General features: G+C 47.6%; 1 protein-coding gene across 1 annotated transcript in view; it reads right to left on the bottom strand.

The window, feature by feature from the left end:
- Window positions 1–1,113: 1,113 nt before the first annotated feature.
- Window positions 1,114–21,951, bottom strand: part of DHH (desert hedgehog signaling molecule) — a 136,532-nt gene continuing 115,694 nt past the window's right edge. Inside the window, exon 3 of the mRNA XM_075336933.1 lies at window positions 1,114–6,621. Within this exon, the coding sequence (XP_075193048.1) occupies window positions 5,993–6,621 (629 nt within the window). The 3' untranslated portion in view covers window positions 1,114–5,992. The remainder of the gene's footprint in view (window positions 6,622–21,951) is intronic.

Below are 21,951 nucleotides of genomic sequence, written 5' to 3' on the forward strand. Positions count from 1 at the left end.
ATCGGTGCATGCGTCCAAAACCCGTTTTACAGGGGAAGTGGGGGGGGTGGGTCGGAAGGAATCTGCAACGGGACCAGTGAATATAGGTTATTACGCTGTGTGAAAGCGGCCTGTGTGATACTTTGGTGGTGCACAGTAGCTAATGTATGGAGGAAGATCTGCAGTGCGGAGAAGAGAGCAGCAGTCTGAACCAATAATAAGACAGTGGGCGTGTCTAAGGGGTACTTTGCACGCTGCGACATCGCAAGCCGATGCTGCGATGTCGAGCGCGATAGTACCCGCCCCCGTTGCACATGCGATATCTTGTGATTGCTGGCGTAGCGAACATTATCGCTACGCCAGCTTCACATGCACTTACCTGTCCTGCGACGTCGCTCTGGCCGGCGACCCGCCTCCTTCCTAAGGGGGCGGGTCGTGCGGCGTCACAGCGACGTCACACGGCAGGCGGCCAATAGCAGCGGTGGGGCGGAGATGAGCAGGATGTAAACATCCCGTCCACCTTCTCCTTCCTCATTGCAGCCGGGACGCAGGTAGATGTTCCTCGCCCCTACGGCTTCACACACAACGATGTGTGCTGCCGCAGGAATGAGGAACTACATCGTACCTGTCGCTGCACCGGCATTATGGAAATGTCGGTCCCTACACCGATGATACGATAACGACGCTTTTGCGCTTGTTAATCGTATCAAAAAGGATTTGCACACTACAATATCGACTGTGACGCCGGATGTGCGTCACTTTCGATTTGACCCCACCGACATCGCACCTGCAATGTCGAAGTGTGCAAAGCCTGCCTAAGACTACCGCAGACAACCTTTAGGCACTGTAGCTAAACTGTAGTCACAGCTATTCTCTAATGGAACTCAACAAAAAAGCAAAGAAATAAATAGGAGGATGTAATTTCCAGTAGATGCTGACTTAAAAATAATTTCTTAGATTACACATGCACAATGAATAGAAGATGAATTCTCCAACACAATGGACCTATATTGCAAGCTTTTTGAGCTGTCAATATTACGTTTGATTCTTTCCATGGATATTGTTAATGCAGGCATTACATACAGAATCCATTCACTTACTGAGTGAAAATAACTAATACTGATACATTATAATTTGGTTTATTAACAGTAGTAAACACATTAAATAAGATTGTTAAAAAGATATTAAATTCTGTTTGAACATTCAATGTCTCACATCTACAGGAAGCTGGAACTTTACAATGACCAAATTAAATTACAATTTATAAGTAGAAAAATATACTCTAAGAATGATTTTGCAGCAGCCGGGTTAAAGCAGATTTCCTTTGGAATGTTACAATAAGACATGATCTAAAAAAATATACTTTTATTCAGGGAATTGACAACTCCCTGGAAAATGACACCTCCCACCTTATGTATTTTTAGTTATAGTGTGTTGCTTGAGTGAGATCTGCAGTATTTTCTAAATTCAACTCTAAACCCAGGATAATATTAACTTAAAATATGCTATAAGGGAACTCCACCCATACGATACTGTGTCAGCACTGCTGGTCTGTGCAAATGTGATGGCATGAATAATACAGGGACAAGACTGCTTGAAGGGTATAACAAGAGTAAGTTAACATGCTATTTCACTATATTGGGCCATAAGGTAGCCATACACAATAGATAAAATCAGGTTGATGGATGATTAAAGGTTGAATAAACCATAATTTGGTGCAAGGGTGCACAATCCTTTTTGATCCAAGGGCCACATTGTCATACGGAACCAATCTGGGGGCCGCACTAAAAATTAAAGGGATATACCTTTTGTGACATTTATGGCATATAGAAAGTATATACCATAAATATCTGAAAGGTACCTCCACCAATCAGCACTCTATTAGAATGTTCACAGTGTTTTTTGATGAGGATTTAGAAATAGATTCTGCTCCTAAGTCCACATAAAAAAACGTCAAATAGTCTTTCATTAAGTTTCTGACTGATTTTAATGGGAAAAGCTCCATAAGTGCACACTGTACTGTTTTTTCAAGTTATTTTAAACATTTTCATGTACAACTAATAGGAAGCTTATTCAAAGAGTATTTTAAGTATTTTTTTAATGCAGATATGCAGTAGAAGCCACTTATGATTAAATACCGTGTGCAGAGGTCTTAAAGAGGTTGAGATTGTGCATGCACATGGCTCCCTACAATAGATTAGGGGTTGTGTCCTTACTGCCTAATGTTTCAAAACTCCCATACACTACAGTGGAGTGAGCTACAGACATGGAAGCTACCTGTCTAATTCAATTACTGTTTTCCGGAGTGCAGAACAGATGTTGACACCTATGCATGAGGCATCCAGAGATATCTAAACAGTGCACTATTAGTATCAGAGATGTCTACACAGTGCACCATTAATATTTGCCAGTCAGCCCTGTTCCTCAATTAACCTGTTAGACAATATTTTTTGTCCTATGGTTGGGAGCCTCACAGCATTACGGGTGTATGGTGCCCCCAGGCCACAGGTTATGCTGTTACAGTTGTTCAAGTTGGGCCATACACGTACAAAGACACCGAGCAAAAGACATTAGATCTTACTTGGAACATTTAGAGAGCATTCCGGGAATATTTTTCAGGAAGGATTTTCATTGATTAGCAACTAACACAACCAATTTTATTTCCACATGATGATGTGCCATTGGTCGGATCTTTCATTGCTAAATTTCACCTGATGAACACTTGTTTTGATCAACTTTACACTAATGTGTATGGCAACCTTAAAAATTCTTAGATATACTGAAAAATGCTTTAGGAAAAAATTGGCCTAGAGGCAGGCATTATACAGTTTATCAACTGGAAGTAATCCCATACATCATGAGGAATTAAAGGTGTCTCCTCTGCTTTAAATATTTTTATGAATGGGCCCTGGGTGAAGTAATAAATCAAAATTGAATTCACTGCAGTCTTCCCTGTCGATCTGCCGGCATCAATGTCTGGTGACTGCTGCAGTGAGTGCAGAGGAGTGGCACCTCTCTAGGAAGTAAGTGGCATTTTTTTTTATTACCCCTTATTACTTCACCCTGTGCATATTCAGAAATTCTGAAAGCCCTTTACTACAGAACGTAATTTGGAAAATTGTATAACGTTTTATTATAGATACAATAAGCTTAATTTGCTGACACACTAATACGCTTCAAAATTCAATATGTCACCCCTAAGATATTGTAAAGTAATGTCAATTAGACAGAAATTTTTCATATCCATCCAAATCTATATCATTATTTTTTTTACATCATGTTTGTGATGTAAATTTGGTGTATATACCTTGAGCACTGCACTTTGCATTGGCATGGACTATGATTGGTCAAACATATAACAGACGTCAGCTATTTTTTATTTTTATTTTAGGAGATCCTGCAAAACGACAGGATCCTGCATATGTCGAGTAATGCTATACAATGCTGAGTAGTGCTATACAATATATACACCAAAAATAAGATCTTAATGTGATGTTAAAAGTAAATGGTTTATATGGCTGAAGTTAACTGAAAACCATTTTAATAAGTTATCAATGTCCTCCATACAGTTATTTCCCTTGTGCCACGCTAATGTGGGCGTCACACGAGACGATCTATCGTGCGATATGTCGTCAGGGTCACGGTTTTCATGACGCACATCCGGCATCGTTTGCGACGTCATTTCATGTGACACCTACAAGCGTCTCAGAACGATCGCAAATCGGTTACAAATCGTGTATCGTTTACACGTCGTTTATTTTTAAAAAATCGTTTATTTTTCTTTGCGACGGTTGTTCATCGTACTTGGGGTAGCACACATCGCTCCGTGTGACACCCCGGGAACGATGAACTGCAGCTTACCTGCGGACACCGGCAATGCTGAAGGAAGAAGGTGGGCGGGATGTTTACGTCCCGCTCATCTCCGCCCCTCCGCTTCTATTGGCCGGCGGCTGTGTGACGTCGCAGTGACGCCGAACATCCCACCCCCTTCAGGAAGTGGATGTTCTCCGCCCACAGCGACGTCGCTCAGCAGGTAAGTACGTGTGACGAGGGTTTAACGACTTTGTGCGACACGGGCAGCGATTTGCCTGTGGCACACAAACGACGGGGGTGGATACGATCGCTCGTGCGATCGCACGATAGATCGTATCGTGTGACGTCCGCATTATTGGCAAGACATATGAAGAGTATTACTCAATATACAGAGAAAACACAACAGAATTAGCTATTTGGGGTGGAAATATATATTTACATTTCTTCTTCACTTTCTTCTTCAGATTTCTTTCTTAAAGGGGTTTTGCAATCAGCGCTGGCTTCTATCTCCCCACATTCAGACCAAACAAGTTAATCAACAGGAAATTAGCACTGCGACTGTGCACACTTCCTGTTGATTGCTTGTTTGGTCTGAAGGTGGAGAGAAGAAAGCTGACGCTAATTGGACACAGGGCTCTTGTAATGTCATGGTCCCTTATCAACCCGAACACCGCTGGAAGGGCACCAATACAGGAGATGAGAATGGCTTTATTATTTTACCTGTGGAAAACATGTGGAATCAGAAGGAGTTGTCCTAGTAGTGGACAATCTCTTTAAGGATTTTTATAAGCCGCCCTTCAGTACATAAAGGGGTTGTCTCAACATGGCAAGTCATCATCTATCCACAGGATAGGTGGCAACTTGTTGATCATTGCTGGTCTCATAATTAAGACTCTCACTGATCCCAAGACTGGGGCACTGATGAACACCCCGCTCCATTCAATGTTTTTAGGACTGCCAAAGATAGCAGAGTATGGCCGTCAATTTGATGCAACCCCTTTAGGTTAGGAATATTTATTGATACCAATAATGTTTAACAGTGATGAGAAAGTCTCAAATTCCAAAGATAGCATGTGTGGGTGTTGTTCCCTTATAACAATTTTGATTGAATCACATATTTACCTCTGTCATTAAATACAATCAACATAAATAATAGCATTGTATACAACCGGTCTGTAGACAGCGCGTAAGTAAAAGCATTGTGATTTATTGCCCTGTAGCACCCGTTGGAATCCTGCATTTACAGAAGTTCTATGAAAACCTTCCATTGGTTAGTAAATGTACTGGAAGGTTCATAGTAGTTACTGAAATCAATGTAATAAATAATCAGTGCACAATAACCCTTGCTAAGGTGTTCATTCACCTTGGTCTGGCCAACAGCTATCTCTCCCGACCTCTCAGTCTACATGAATGCTTAGCTCGGCTGAGCTTTAATGTTTTTCTATGGGGAGAGCGAAGCATGCAACTGTCCACTGCAGAGCAAAAAGGATATAGCAAATAAAATCAAACGCACCCAATCCTTCAAACTCAAAGGCCCCCATACACATTAGATGTTTGGCTGATCTTACACACATTGCTGATTCAACTGACTTTTGTCTTATGTGTATGGAGACCTATATCTGGCTCGTTTTGTTCTTGAACATATTTGGAGATGTATGCATCTCTGGTGGAATAAAAGCTAAATACATAAGGTTATACCAAGCCAGTCAAAGAGGGAGGACATAAATATACGTCAACGATCATCTCCCTAGTGGTGCAGTTTATGACCAGTAAATTATATAAAGCCGGGTTTTGAAATCTAATCTGAAATCAATATACTAATCAATGCTAGTTGCATGTTCCATGGATTACTTTGGAATATCTATGTGATCTGCAACAGGTTATATCGGCCGGGATGGAAAAGCTTTGACTATAATAGTAAAATAAGACCTGGTCTCCTCCACTTCTGATCAAACATCAACTTTTTGACATCTTCACAGTTCTCTTTTTATGTCTAAACAAGCAAGTTGTTAATAAGCAGTTTTTATGAGAGATTCTTTGGGAACTGAGGTTCTTCAAGCCATGGAGTGGAGCATGTGTTGAATTTTATGCTTCGGCAGCATACAGGAAGCACAGGGGTAAAAAGTCACTGTAGGTTTATAAGTTTATGAAACCCCCTTGAAGCAGCATTTCTAAATTACCCAACCTAATAAATGCCACTTCATGGCATCTCCCACCAAAGAATTTTCTTGGCCAGCGCATAGAGGAAGTGGCAGTACCAATGAATTCCATCACTGTCTACAAATTCTGGAAATATTGAGAACATGTTATAAAGGAATCTCAAAGGAGCAAATGATCTATGAGCTAATTCATGCCATTCAATAATTGCATAGCAGGATGTTAGAATGCCATCTACCAGTAGTGTACCGTGAGCAGTCAGTGGAGCAAAAACCCCTATTTCTTCTTCTATAGACACACTCACTACTTTAGATGGTATAAGCTGAGTGCCATTGGTATAAATTTGAACAAACTCTCCCACCTCAACACGATGGGCATAAACAGGCATAAAATCCGCTGGTGGGGTTTTGCTTACAAAAAGTAGATGATGCGGTGTCAACCGTAGTCTATAGGGATGTCCTTCAGCTTCAATAACAACAAAGGTGGCCAGTTTATCATGGTCTTTGTGCAAATATAACAAGACTTCTGTTGTTGTCACTTGTCCTGACTCATCTGTAGTAAGGATTTTATCACCAAGCTGAATCTCCGAAAGATATTTTCTTTGACCACCAGCTAGGGTAATCAAGGCAGTGCCAGGAAAACAGCCACCTGAACGGACCGCTAAGGAATTGTCTGTAAGAGAACACAGGGTAGATATCAGAACATATTTGATAGGTATACATTATAGGAAGCAAAGGTGAAAAATGATGAGAAACTGTTCTTTACATTTTGTGCATTTAAGCCTCATACCCTCTCTGCAGATTCCTATTCTCATTTATGTTCCAGTTTGCAACATACAGTATTACATATGTATGAATGTGTAAATACGAGAGATGAGCAAATCAATTCAATGTGAATTGACTTCATGTTGAATCTCATTAAATTTGCAGTTATTGGCAAAGTTGAACAATTTGCAACTTGACTTAAAAGAATCGAAAAAAGAAATGCCCTGCATATTTTACACATTGCCAAAGATTGTATTACCCAGAGACCGCTAACATGACTTTAAGTGTAGCAGAGCAGGTTTCTCCATAATACATTAGAGCAATCATATGACATGATGCAACATATCAGGAGGATGGGCTATCAGAGCCATTATAAAAGCACAGGCAGGGTACGCAGCAGTAGGAGTCATACGCAAGTGGAACTGTACCCTCAGCCTGCTTCTCGCTCTGTATAGTGCTTGTCTGTACAGAGTGATAAAGCAGAGCTGACATTGCTCTCCCAGTGGACTAGATCGGACTAAGGATTTTTTTTATAATAAAGATGGAGTCTCTAATTTTTTTTTGTTTTATTGCTAATTAAAAAAATGGTTGTGTTGTGTTTTTTTTTACTGTTTACTAGAAATTCATGGTGGCCATGTCTAATTTGGCGTGACACCATGAATTTCGGGCTTAGTACCAGCTGAGAATACAAAACTGTTATTAACCCCTTTATTACCCAGCGTGCCACCGCCATCAGGGGGAGCAATGTCAGCTATGCTTCATCACTCTATACAGACAAGCGTCTCTACAGAGCGAGAAGCAGGCTGACACTGACAGTGGCAGGCAAAGTTCAATCTAGTCCATGACTAAGCCATGGACTCGGGTGAACCCTGACGTTACTGCGAACACAGCCGAAAAAAGCCGAAGACTGCAGAGTGACGAGCAGTGCCAGAAGTTAATGATCGGACCCAGAAGCAGAAGCGGCCGGGAGACAGCAGCTGAGTGGGTCTGCAAAGCACGTCGCGAGACCAGTAAAGTTTAATCATAATGTTTTTTAATAATGTGCTTTTTTTTTTTACAGCCCATGGACCCGAACTTGACCCGAACTGTAACTCGTGTTCGGCACCATGTGCACGAACACTATGTGTTCGGTACGGACCCCAAACTTACAGTTCGGGTTTGGCCATCACTAGTGATATACTAAATGAGGGTTGGCACCTTCTCCTACCTATGAGTTACATATTTTTTCTTCATTCTTCAAACTCTAAAAAGCAAGAAGCCAACTCAAGCCTCTCAGCATATTTTTTTTTCATTGAAGAAAAAAACTTAAATCAGTGCAAGTTAGAGCGAGTTTTTTCTGGCTTGTGACAAGCAATAAGCGACTGCTTTGAATTTTATATTTCTTGTGCAATCATATTTATGAAGGTGGTGAATAATTGTTGTAAGTTTTTACGGCAAAAGAAAATTCCCAACAATGTAGTCCTTGAAATACAACTGTCTCCCTTAAAAGGGGTGCATTATAAATTTAGATTATTTTTTCTATTTTTGCACACTTCTAGGCAAATGTTACATCTGTACACACAACACCAGTACCATGCCCTGTTGCAGGTGCTGACTTTTGGGATGTCTAGCATTTCTTGTTATGTTTCATTTCAGTAAAGGGGGTTGAATTACAATTTGTTAAAAAAAAATGAAAAAAAAATTTGAACATAATCTATGCATTTAACATTTTTTATAACTGTTTTACTAGTCCAATTAGCTAACCGTAAATAGCACAATACTATTGGTTGTTGCTGCATTATGTTTTCTGAGCATGTATCTACGAAGGTAGCATTTTGTAATAAACTTTTATTGTCAAGGAAGTATAAAAAAAAAAAACAAAAGAAATATACACTGCCACTGATTTTAGCAGTGATGACTTAAGCAGGGAAATGAGACTTCTTGTTTTTACACAGAGCTCTGAAGGATTCAGCTAGTCTGTTTTTAATCACATGATGTCATAGACCTAATTGAAAAAATAATAATTAGCTGGGTAGAAGAGCAAAAAGAGCAATTGGAAGTATACAGAGCTATATAAAATGATGACTGCAATATATTAAAAGGATAAAACATTTTGATGGGAGTGTTTCTTTAAGAAGACATTGTTTCTTCTCTTTCTGAACATTGAACCTGTGCCAGCTCACAAAACAGAGATAATTTATGTACAACTTGTTGAGAAGCCATAGCTTCTTTACTTTCCAAAAAGCAAACCTGTTCCTCCCTTAAATTAAAGGAATCATTTTTGCACCGCTTGATAAAAAGCCATTGTCTCTTCTTTTTGCATACAATAAACCTGTTTCTGATGTCAATTTAGGGATATTTTTTTCGCAGCTTGTTAATAATTCCTTGCTCATTTTCTTTACAAACAATGAACCAGTTTCTGATCTGAAAATAGAATATTTTAATATTTTTTAGAATTTTTGGTCCACCATTTGTCAAATAGCGATAGATTTTTCTGTGTCCACAACCTGTGTATATACACCAGCAAGGTAGGTACCTGCCCTCCGAAAAGGATACATTTTGCAACAGTTTTACAACTTAAAAAGGTTTAAAAGCCTCTTAGTTGGTTATCACCAGTTATCATCCATTTATCCATAGCAAAATATGTTGAGGTCACTTTGACACTTCTAAAGTTGTGTTTGTACTAAAGATCTCAAAAGCGGTTTAATAAATTCCTAGCAGAATTCATACTATTATACATCTTTTTCGACAATTAGAGGTTTGACATTTGTGGCAAATTAAGTGGAAATTCAATATTTGGGAATATGAGTACGAAGCTGATGAACTTGAATTTCAAAAGATTTGATCATCTCTAATCAGGACCTGTTAGCTGTACTTACATGTAATGACATTACATTGTACACCAGTATTCTATCACAAAATCAATGGAAAGTGATGTCCAAAGTTAGCAATCACTTTCAGAATGACAAATTAACCAGTTAACCTATATGTTAATGTATATATGTTTGTATACTATGATGGTTGTCCACTCATGGAATGTTGATGAGTTACAACCGATCAGCCGGAATAGCAGTGCCAACATCGCTGGAAATTCACTGCTGCGTGAGGGGAGTACCATTTTTTTTATTTTACATGGGGCCCTAAAGTGTTTAAATAGTTAAAATAATATCAAACTCTGGTACACAGTAGGCAAAAAGTTCTTGCTATTCTATATACATTTTAATGAATTTTATCAGACCAATTGCATTCAACAAGGCCCAACATTTCGGCCAATTGACCTTTTTCAAGGACTATGAATGCAGATCACTGAAGTAAATGGGATTCAGGTATTATTGAAAGACTCAATGAGTCTGAAAGATGTCAGCCCAGTAGTGTACAAGCACTCTAAATAATGAATACCTATGCTAAACTGTTCATTTCCCTGCTGCTCCATTGCTAACACTGTGCTGGTCCCCGCTGGCCTCTGCTTACTTCCTGCAGTCATCGTGTGTCATATATCATTTACATGACTGCTGCAGCCAATCACTGGCCTCATAGATCTTGTACATGCAGATATCCCCACTGAGGCCTGTGATAGGCTGCAGCAGTTATGTGAATGATGTATGGCAGGAATTAAGTAAAGAATGGGACCACAAGAGCAACAAAGAGCAAAGAAGAGTCAACTTTCTTTTTGCATTTATACCTACTGTCCCTCAACTGCTACTATGACTTTAAACAACCCTAACGTTACAATAAAATTAACATCTAAGTAAATGACTTGTCATTGTCTTTACTTTTTATGTCTAAAGGTCCAGTCACACTAAACAACTTACCAGCGATCCCAACAACGATAGGGATCGCTGGTAAGTTGCTAGGAGGTTGCTGGTGAGATGTCACACTGCGACGCTCCAGCGATCCCACCAGCAACCTGACCTGGCAGGGATCGCTGGAGCGTGGCTACACAAGTTGCTGGTGAGCTCACCAGCAACCAGTGACCAGCCCCCAGCGCAGCGTGGAAGATGCTGCGCTTGGTAACTAAGGTAAATATCGGGTAACCAACCCGATATTTACCTTGGTTACCAGCGCACGCAGCTACACGTGCAGAGAGCAGGGAGCAGCGCACACCGCTTAGCGCTGGCTCCCTGCTCTCCTAGCTACAGCACACATGGGGTTAATTACCCGATGTGTGCTGCAGCTAAATGTGCACAGAGCAGGGAGCAGCGCACAATGCTTAGCGCTGGCTCCTTGCTCTCCTAGCTACAGCACAGAGCAGCTACATGTGCACAGAGCAGGAGCCGGCACTGACAGTGAGAGCGGCGGAGGCTGGTAACAAAGGTAAATATCGGGTAACCAAGGACAGGGCTTCTTGGTTACCCGATATTTACATTGGCTACCAGCCTCCGCAGAAGCCGGCTCCTGCTGCCTGCACATTTAGTTGTTGCTGTCTTGCTGTCACACACAGCGATCTGTGCTTCACAGCGGGACAGCAACAACTAAAAAATGGCCCAGGACATTCAGCAACAACCAACGACCTCACAGCAGGGGCCAGGTTGTTGCTGGATGTCACACACAGCAACATCGCTAGCAACGTCACAAAAGTTGTTCGTTAGCAGCGATGTTGCTAGCGATGTTGCTTAGTGTGACGGGGCCTTTAATTTCAATGGGTAAATGTAAAAAGTAAATTGAGAGGTAATTAGGAGAACACAATAGCGAGAAATAAGAAGACATGTGAATGTGAAATGTGAGATTTAGAAGACAACAAAAGGAGTAAAGGTGAGGAAATGGTGGTGGTAATATCTGTAAAGCTGTGTGAGCACAGATAAAGTAAAGCAGTCTCATTACAGTCAGTACACACAATGTAGTAGTAATAACGTTTCATTGTTGTGTAATGGAGTGATACAGTGTTACATCTCCTCAAGGTAAAACCACCCAATATCCACTGGACTGGAACAAGTAATAAATACAAGTTTATGTCCACCTACTGTTACTTTTTATTTTTAGGAATCAAGCAGTGTAAATTCTCTTGAATCTTTGTCTCCGGTATTGAATTTTGTGTGTTTTACTCTGAAATGATACAGCATTCCAGTGAAAACATAGTTTGGAAAGCCGGACAGGATCTATTCGACTTGGATTACTCATCCAAGACTGCTCCCTATCGGCTTCTGCCCACCGTACTCATCTACTCTGACAGCTCTATTGGACCTACAATATCCAAAATAGCAGTTGCACTCAAGTAAAGGGGAGGAGAAAAAATAAGAATGTAGATTGTGAACATTGGAATATAAATACGCATCACTGCCAAGAAAACATGAAAAATATTTTCTTGAAAAATATGAGTTACTTAGCAAATAAAGGTGGCCAAATTTATTTGTGCCGAGATACCACGTCAAGGTATAATTGTTCTAGTTGGTCTATTGGACCTGTCAAAGGGATGGGAGAAGCCGTGACACAGTCTCCAGCCGTATTTTCTAACTATGTTTTCAGCGTAAAACATATTAGTCTACAATAATTCAACTAGCATCTGATTTGTGCTACCTTTGGTTAGGCCAGCATAAATAAGTTGACAGATTTTCCTATAAAGACTAACCTATCAAACTGCCTATATGGGCATGTTGGTCTTTGAAAAATGAATTGTTTGATATCTTTATATCTTCTATTTGTTGCAGCATTCCTGAGAAATCATTTCAATCACCATGTAAATGAGGCACTAAGTGCCCTAGGGGGGGTGTAAAACACTTCCTGAGTCTAAGCCTCCTGAGATTGATTCCCTGCCTAGTACCAGCCTCTTTAGTTTGATTGACAGCTCACGGCCTGATTTTCTTGCCTGGCGCTTCACATACAGTGATCTATCAATCAAACTATAGAGGCTCGTGCTAAGCAGATGGTTGGAAAGTACTCTGTCCTGCTCAGAGCACTTAACTGTTAAGTCTTAACATCTCATTTCTATTTGGATAAAATGTTTCTTTCTCTAAATTGCAACAACAGATAGAAGAGATAGAGCCCAGGATGGATTCAGTTTTCAAAAATCTGTATGTTCACATGTGAAATTTGGGGGTTGATCTATTGACATATTTCCTTTAAATGATATCAATAACAAAATCTGAAATTACAATTTCACAGCTTAAGGCTCTGTGCGCACTAGAAAAGTGATTTTTCTCAAGAAAATTTGTTGAGAAACTTCTGGGAGTTGAAGATTTCCGCACCTGCGGAAAAATCCGCGGGAAAAACGTATGCGGATTTGCCGTGGATTTGCCGTGGATTTACCGTGGATTTACCGCAGGTTGGTCCCTGTGGTTTTGCAATAAATAATATAGATAATCGATAGACAGATAATGGATAGAGTGAAAGATGGATAGATGAATAGATAGATAGGCCTGTTTCACACGTCAGTGATTCTGGTACGTTTGTGCTTTTTTTTTAAACATACCAGAATCACTGACATACGCAGACCCATTATAATGAATGGGTCTGCTCACACGTCAGGGATTTTTCACTGCACGTGTCTCCGTGCGGCGTACCCGCGTGTGCGTGATTGCCGCACGGAGACATGTCCATTTTTTTCTGGCATCACTGATGTCCCACGGACCACGCAGTGGTGTGGTCCATGAAACACGTGCCAGAAAAAAACGTGCTTTTAAAATAAAAAACATTTTTACTCACCCGGCTTCAGCGGCGCTCTCTGCAGCCCGTGCAGCTTGCTGCTTCTGAGCCGGCTCATTACTGTCGCGCATATTCATGATGCACGACACAGCCGACCCGGAAGCAGCTGCTGCGGGGGTCAGCGCCGGCCGGATGCTGCACCGCGGGAGCGATCAGCACCATGGAGAGCGGGAGCGCGCACAGGTGAGTTGATTTCTAAGTGCAATCACGGGCCACGGAGAATGGAGCCCGGATTGCACTTAGACAACCCACGTGTGCCGTAATTCACGGCACACGGAGGGACATGTGCGTGTTTTACACGCCAGTGAAAAACGTCAGTGTTTTTCACTGACGTGTGAAACGGGCCATAGATAGATAGATAGATAAGAAAGACCTATATAATGTCCCACCTCCCTGCATTTTCTAAGCTGGCACCCTTTAGTGACTTTCATGTGGCACTAAAGGGTGCTTAACCTTGTATTTAGCCATAAAATAAATAAATAATTAAAAAAAAAACGACGTGAGGTCCCCCCATCTTTTGTAGCAAGCTAGGGTAAAGCAGACGGCTGCAGCCTGCAAACCACAGCTGGCAACTTCACCTTAGCTGGTAATCCAAAATAGAGGGCACCCCACGCTGTTATTTTACATTAAATAAATAATTTAAAACAAAAAACGTGGGATCCCCCCCAAATTGGATCACCAGCCAAGGTAAAGCGGACAGCTGGGGTCTGATATTCTTAGACTAGGGAGGTCCACTGTTATTGGACACTCCCCAGCCTAAAAATAGCAGGCCGCAGCCGCCCCAGAAGTGGCGCATCCATTAGACGTGCCAATCCTGGCGCTTCGCCCCAGCTCATCCCGCGCCCTGGTGTGTTGGCAAACGAGGTAATATATGGGGTTGATGCCAGATGTGTAATGTCACCTGGCATCAAGCCCTGGGGTTGGTGAGGTCAGGCGTCTATCAGATACCCGACATCACCAACCCAGTCAGTAAGAAATAAGAAATAGACAACAAAAAAAGTTTTATTTGAAAAAACACTCCCCAAAACATTCCCTCTTTAACCAATTTATTGAAAAGAGCACAATCAATTCCACGTCCGGCGTAATCCTATAAGGGGGGGGGGAGGGAGCACGGCGATCCATACCATAGTCGCTGTCCCAGTCAATGAAGAACAGAATGTTCCCCATTGGCAGGGAGAGCAATGCAGTGACCTGAGCTAACATCAATAGGTCAGCCCAGGTCACTGCAGGGGATGCCGAGCGCTGCCATCAGGAGCATAGATGAGATCATTACCTTCTGCAGGGCCGTATTTACCATTAGGCACCCGTGGTCCGGTGCCTAGGGCGGCAGATTGTGAGGGGCGGCACCTTCTGGCAGCAAAAAAAAAAAAAAAAAAAAAAAAAAAAAATTTTTTTTTTTTTTTTTTTTTTTTTTTACATTTTTTTTTTTTTGTGGCCGCCGAGCACAGGGAGCTGATTGACCCCGGAACTGCCGGCGCCTGCACTTCCGGGGTCACAGGCGCGCACCAATCAGCTCCTTCCTCTGTGCTGCGTCCACTGCTGTGTGGACGTCACATGCAGAGCTCACAGCAGGACGCCGCGGAGGACGTGATGGAAGCCGGTGTCAGAAGAGGATACTCACGTGAGCCAGGAAGATGGCGGCGGGCACTGGAGCAGGTAAGTGGATTCATAAGGAGCGTGGGAGTGTCTCTAATGCAGACCGGAGATCTGCGCATGCGGGGGGGGAGGCGGCAAAGGCAGATACTGGAGGGAGGCAGAGGCTGAGACTGGGGGGAGGCTGGAGGGAGGCATAGGCTGAGACTGGGGGGAGGCTGGAGGGAGGCAGAGGCTGAGACTGGGGGGAGGCTGGAGGGAGGCAGAGGCTGAGACTGGAGGGAGGCAGTGGCTGAGACTGGGGGGAGGCTGGAGGGAGGCAGAGGCTGAGACTGGAGAGAGGCAGAGGCTGAGACTGGGGGGAGGCTGGAGGGAGGCAGAGGCTGAGACTGGAGGGAGGCAGAGGCTGAGACTGTGGGGAGGCTGGAGGGAGGCAGAGGCTGAGACTGGAGGGAGGCAGTGGCTGAGACTGGGGGGAGGCTGGAGGGAGGCAGAGGCTGAGACTGGAGAGAGGCAGAGGCTGAGACTGGGGGGAGGCTGGAGGGAGGCAGAGGCTGAGACTGGAGGGAGGCAGAGGCTGAGACTGTGGGGAGGCTGGAGGGAGGCAGAGGCTAAGACTGGGGGAGGCTGGATGGAGGCAGAGGCAGAGACTGGGGGGAGGCTGGAGGGAGGCAGAGACTGGGGGGAGGCTGGAGGGAGGCAGAGGCTGAAACTGGGGGGAGGCTGGAGAGAGGCAGAGGCTGAGACTGGGGGGAGGCTGGAGGGAGGCAGAGGCAGAGACTGGGGGGAGGCTGGAGGGAGGCAGAGGCTGAGACTGGGGGGAGACTGGAGGGAGGCAGAGGCAGAGACTGTGGGGAGGCTGGAGGGAGGCAGAGGCAGAGACTGGGGGGAGGCTGGAGGGAGGCAGAGACTGGCGGGAGGCTGGAGGGAGGCAGAGGCTGAGACTGGGGGGAGGCTGGAGGGAGGCAGAGGCAGAGACTGGGGGGGAGGCTGGAGGGAGGCAGAGGCTGAGACTGGAGGGAGGCAGAGGCTGAGACTGGAGGGAGGCAGAGGCTGAGACTGGGGGGAGACTGGAGGGAGGCAGAGGCTGAGACTGTGGGGAGGCTGGAGGGAGGCAGAGGCTGAGACTGGGGGAGGCTGGAGGGAGGCAGAGGCAGAGACTGGGAGGAGGCTGGAGGGAGGCAGAGGCAGAGACTGGGGGGAGGCTGGAGGGAGGCAGAGGCTGAGACTGGGGGGAGGCTGGAGAGAGGCAGAGGCTGAGACTGGGGGGAGGCTGGAGGGAGGCAGAGGCAGAGACTGGGGGGAGGCTGGAGGGAGGCAGAGGCTGAGACTGGGGGGAGGCTGGAGGGAGGCAAAGGCAGAGACTGGGGGGAGGCTGGAGGGAGGCAGAGGCTGAGACTGGAGGGAGGCAGAGGCTGAGACTGGAGGGAGGCAGAGGCTGAGACTGGGGGGAGACTGTGACTGGGGGAGGCTGGAGGGAGGCAGAGGCAGAGACTGGGGGGAGGCTGGAGGGAGGCAGAGACTGGGGGGAGGCTGGAGGGAGGCAGAGGCTGAGACTGGGGGGAGGCTGGAGAGAGGCAGAGGCTGAGACTGTGGGGAGGCTGGAGGGAGGCAGAGGCTGAGACTGGGGGGAGACTGGAGGGAGGCAGAGGCTGAGACTGTGGGGAGGCTGGAGGGAGGCAGAGGCTGAGACTGGGGGAGGCTGGAGGGAGGCAGAGGCAGAGACTGGGGGGAGGCTGGAGGGAGGCAGAGACTGGGGGGAGGCTGGAGGGAGGCAGAGGCTGAGACTGGGGGGAGGCTGGAGAGAGGCAGAGGCTGAGACTGGGGGGAGACTGGAGGGAGGCAGAGGCTGAGACTGTGGGGAGGCTGGAGGGAGGCAGAGGCTGAGACTGGGGGAGGCTGGAGGGAGGCAGAGGCAGAGACTGGGGGGAGGCTGGAGGGAGGCTGAGACTGGGGGGAGGCTGGAGGGAGGCAGAGGCTGAGACTGGGGGGAGGCTGGAGAGAGGCAGAGGCTGAGACTGGGGGGAGGCTGGAGAGAGGCAGAGGCTGAGACTGGGGGGAGGCTGGAGGGAGGCAGAGGCAGAGACCGGGGGGAGGCTGGAGGGAGGCAGAGGCAGAGACTGGGGGGAGGCTGGAGGGAGGCAGAGGCAGAGACTGGGGGGAGGCTGGAGGGAGGCAAAGGCAGAGACTGGGGGGAGGCTGGAGGGAGGCAGAGGCAGAGACTGGGGGGAGGCTGGAGGGAGGCAGAGGCAGAGACTGGGGGGAGGCTGGAGGGAGGCAGAGGCTGAGACTGGGGGGAGGTTGGAGGGAGGCAGAGGCTGAGACTGGAGGGAGGCAGAGGCTGAGACTGTGGGGAGGCTGGAGGGAGGCAGAGGCTGAGACTGGGGGAGGCTGGAGGGAGGCTGAGGCTGAGACTGGAGGGAGGCTGAGGCTGAGACTGGGGGGAGGCTGGAGGGAGGCAGAGGCAGAGACTGGGGGGAGGCTGGAGGGAGGCAGAGGCAGAGACTGGGGGGAGGCTGGAGGGAGGCAGAGGCTGAGACTGGAGGGAGGCAGAGGCTGAGACTGGAGGGAGGCAGAGGCTGAGACTGGGGGGAGACTGGAGGGAGGCAGAGGCTGAGACTGTGGGGAGGCTGGAGGGAGGCAGAGGCTGAGACTGGGGGAGGCTGGAGGGAGGCAGAGGCAGAGACTGGGGGGAGGCTGGAGGGAGGCAGAGACTGGGGGGAGGCTGGAGGGAGGCAGAGGCTGAGACTGGGGGGAGGCTGGAGAGAGGCAGAGGCTGAGACTGGGGGGAGGCTGGAGGGAGGCAGAGGCTGAGACTGTGGGGAGGCTGGAGGGAGGCAGAGGCTGAGACTGGGGGGAGACTGGAGGGAGGCAGAGGCTGAGACTGTGGGGAGGCTGGAGGGAGGCAGAGGCTGAGACTGGGGGAGGCTGGAGGGAGGCAGAGGCAGAGACTGGGGGGAGGCTGGAGGGAGGCAGAGACTGGGGGGAGGCTGGAGGGAGGCAGAGGCTGAGACTGGGGGGAGGCTGGAGAGAGGCAGAGGCTGAGACTGGGGGGAGACTGGAGGGAGGCAGAGGCTGAGACTGTGGGGAGGCTGGAGGGAGGCAGAGGCTGAGACTGGGGGAGGCTGGAGGGAGGCAGAGGCAGAGACTGGGGGGAGGCTGGAGGGAGGCTGAGACTGGGGGGAGGCTGGAGGGAGGCAGAGGCTGAGACTGGGGGGAGGCTGGAGGGAGGCAAAGGCAGAGACTGGGGGGAGGCTGGAGGGAGGCAGAGGCAGAGACTGGGGGGAGGCTGGAGGGAGGCAGAGGCAGAGACTGGGGGGAGGCTGGAGGGAGGCAGAGGCTGAGACTGGGGGGAGGTTGGAGGGAGGCAGAGGCTGAGACTGGAGGGAGGCAGAGGCTGAGACTGTGGGGAGGCTGGAGGGAGGCAGAGGCTGAGACTGGGGGAGGCTGGAGGGAGGCTGAGGCTGAGACTGGAGGGAGGCTGAGGCTGAGACTGGGGGGAGGCTGGAGGGAGGCAGAGGCAGAGACTGGGGGGAGGCTGGAGGGAGGCAGAGGCAGAGACTGGGGGGAGGCTGGAGGGAGGCTGAGACTGGAGGGAGGCTGAGGCTGAGACTGGAGGGAGGCTGAGGCTGAGACTTGAGGGAGGCTGAGGCTGAGACTGGAGGGAGGCTGGAGGGAGGCTGAGGCGGAGACTGGGGCAGGCTGGGGCTGGGGGGAGGCAAAGGCTGAGACTGGGGAAGAGAGGCTGATGCTGAGGGAAGATAGAGGCTGATGCTGGGGGAGAGAGGCTGATGTTGGGGGAGTGGGAGAGAGGGGCTAATGCTAGAGACAGAGGACAAGGGATGAGGGATAGTGCAATGACAAAATCGATTGGGTGGGGGGAGTGTAAGGACTCAGAATAAGAGGGGGCAGCATTGGGAGCTCATTGTGAAGAAGAGGCATGTGTGGGATCAGTATGGAGTGGAGCAATGTAGGGGAGTCAATATCAAGAGTGAGGTAGTGTGTGTGGGGGGGGGTCTCAGCATAAGCGTTAGTGTGGTGGTCTTAGCATGAGTGGGGCAACATGAAGGTCTCATTATGGAAAAGAGGAAGGCAGCATTAGGAGCTCATGGAGAGGGACAGCATGCATGAGACATTGTGAGAAGGGGGCAGCATGCATGGGACACTGAGGAGGGGGCAGCATGCATGAGACATTGTGAGGAGGGGGCAGCATGCATGGGACATTGTGAGAAGGGGGCAGCATGCATGGGACACTGAGGAGGGGGCAGCATGCATGAGACATTGTGAGGAGGGAGCAGCATGCATGGGACATTGTGAGGAGGGAGCATCAAGCATGAGACATTGTGCGGAGGGAGCAGCATGCATGGGACATTGTGAGGAGGGAGCAGCATGCATGGGACATTGTGAGGCGGGAGCAGCATACATGAGACATTGTGAGGAGGGGGCAGCATGCATGAGACATTGTGAGGAGGGAGCAGCATTCATGGGACATTGTGAGGAGGGAGCAGCATGCATGGGACATTGTGAGGAGGGGCAGCATGCATGGGACATTGTCAGGAGGGAGCAGCATGCATGGGACATTGTGAAGAGGGGGCAGCATGCATGGGACATTGTGAGGAGAGAGAAGCATGCATGGGACATTGTGAGGAGGGGGCAGCATGCATGGGACATTGTGAGGAGGGGGCAGCATGCATGGGACATTGTGAGGAGGGGGCAGCATGCATGGGACATTGTGAGGAGGGGGCAGCATGCAAGGGACATTGTGAGGAGGGGGCAGCATGCAAGGGACATTGTGAGGAGGGAGCAGCATGCATGGGACATTGTGAGGAGGGGGCAGCATGCATGGGACATTGTGAGGAGGGGGCAGCATTCATGGGACATTGTGAGGAGGGGGCAGCATTCATGGGACATTGTGAGGAGGGGGCAGCATGCATGGGACATTGTGAGGAGGGGGCAGCAAGCATGGGACATTGTGAGGAGGGAGCAGCATGCATGGGACATTGTGAGGAGGGGGCAGCATGCATGGGACATTGTGAGGAGGGGGCAGCATGCATGGGACATTGTGAGGAGGGGGCAGCAAGCATGGGACATTGTGAGGAGGGGGAAGCATGCATGGGACATTGTGACGAGGGAGCAGCATGCATGGGACATTGTGAGGAGGGGGCAGCATGCATGGGACATTGTGAGGAGGGGGCAGCATGCATGGGACATTGTGAGGAGGGGGCAGCATGCATGGGACATTGTCCTCACATCATGCTGCTCCCTCCTCACAATGTACAGATCATATTTCATAATCGAGGAAGGTGTGGTGCATATACAGTAGTTTATAAGGGAGGGCAGTGTGGTGTTTATTAGGGGCAGTGTCACAGTCACAGTATATAAGTGGGGACGGTGTGGTGGGAATATTTTATACTCATGCTATGTTTTGATGTGCCTGTGGTGATTCCCATTGGGGGGGGGGTTCGTTTTTTATTGATACTTTTTCAAGTGTTTTACAGAGTAGATCTGCCTTAAACAGATGTCGTGTGCGAAAACTCAGTTTTACGTTGTCACTAAGGGGCGCGACCACTTAAAGTGCCTAGGGCAGCATGAAGGCAAAATACAGCCCTGACCTTCTGTGATCATCTCCTGTACTGCTGATGTCAGCGCTGTCACTGACTTCTATGCCCGCCGCGTTGTCAGAAGTATCGCGAGAGCCCGTGACGTCACCGCTAGTGACAGTCTCGGGCCGCTCGCGAGATGGGAATAGACAGCAGTGACAGCGGTGACGTCAGGAGGCAGGAGATCGTCACAGCAGGTAATGATCTCACCTCCTGACAGCAGCAATCGTCATCCCCGCGGCTCCCAGCACTGCAGGGTGTCAGTGTCTGCCTGCGCTGCCGCGTGACAGGCTGCTGACACTGCGGGCAGACACTGACACCCTGCAGTGCAGTGTCAGTGTCTACCTGTGTCAGTGTCTGCCTGCGCTTCAGCGTGACAAGCTGCCGATACTGCGGGCACACACTGACACGCTGCAGTGCAGGCAGCCGCGGGGCTGGAGCAGGACACAGACTGCACGGTCACCTGGAGGTCGCACGGAAGTGCTTCTGTGCGGCGTCCAGGGAGTGTGACGTCTGTGTTTACTCTGCTCCGCTTCCTCTTCCTGGCATAATGACATCGCTTCCTGCAAAACCGCAGGCAGCGATGAGCATTACCGCAGGTAAATCGCGGCTATACCGGGGGTATACCGCACATCATTTGCTACCTGCGGTATACTCCCGGAATTTCGCGATTACATTACAGTGAATGGAGTGAAATTCCGGGGGTATACCGCAGGTACCTGCGGAAAATAATGGGCATGCTCATTTTCTCAAGAAAGTTTCTCGAGAAAATTTTCTCAAGGAAATTTCTTGAGAAAAATCCGCACAGTGCGCACAGCTATTTTTTTTTCTCATAGGATTTGCTGGGAAATGTCTGCACAAAGATTGCAGACATTTCTCAAGAAATTTCCGCAGCAAATCCGCGGGTAAATCCACGGGCAAAACGGCCTAGTGCGCACAGAGCCTTAGAAACAAATCTCCTAGTCACTCAAGTTATAGGCCCAGAAAGCTAAAAGGTATAAGCTGCTATCTAACAGGGTTCTGGTATTACTGACTTGTTTTAGTTGTGTATGTGCTTAAAGGGAATCTCTCAGCATTTTTCATTCCCCAAGTTATTTACACATACTCTTTCAATGACAAATGCATCAATTATACAGCCTATCCATTCCTCCATTAGAGAAATCAGAATTTGAATTGATATGCCAGTGAAGCTGTAGATCCTCCTACTTAACTGACAGCCTCTATGCTGTGTGACTTCAGGCAAAGAAGGCCTCAGTCAAGCAGGAGGAGGTAGTGTTGGGTGGGGTCTAGAGCTGGACTGACAGAAACTTCAGATGTACAAATAGTTCTTCAGACTAATTTGCATATTAATTAAAATGCTAATTTCTCAGTAATTGAGGAATAGCCTGGTGGCCATGTAAAGATAATCCCTAAGCACTAGCATCATA

The sequence above is a fragment of the Anomaloglossus baeobatrachus genome, chromosome 2 (genome assembly GCF_048569485.1).
Source record: "Anomaloglossus baeobatrachus isolate aAnoBae1 chromosome 2, aAnoBae1.hap1, whole genome shotgun sequence".
NCBI lineage: Eukaryota > Metazoa > Chordata > Amphibia > Anura > Aromobatidae > Anomaloglossus > Anomaloglossus baeobatrachus.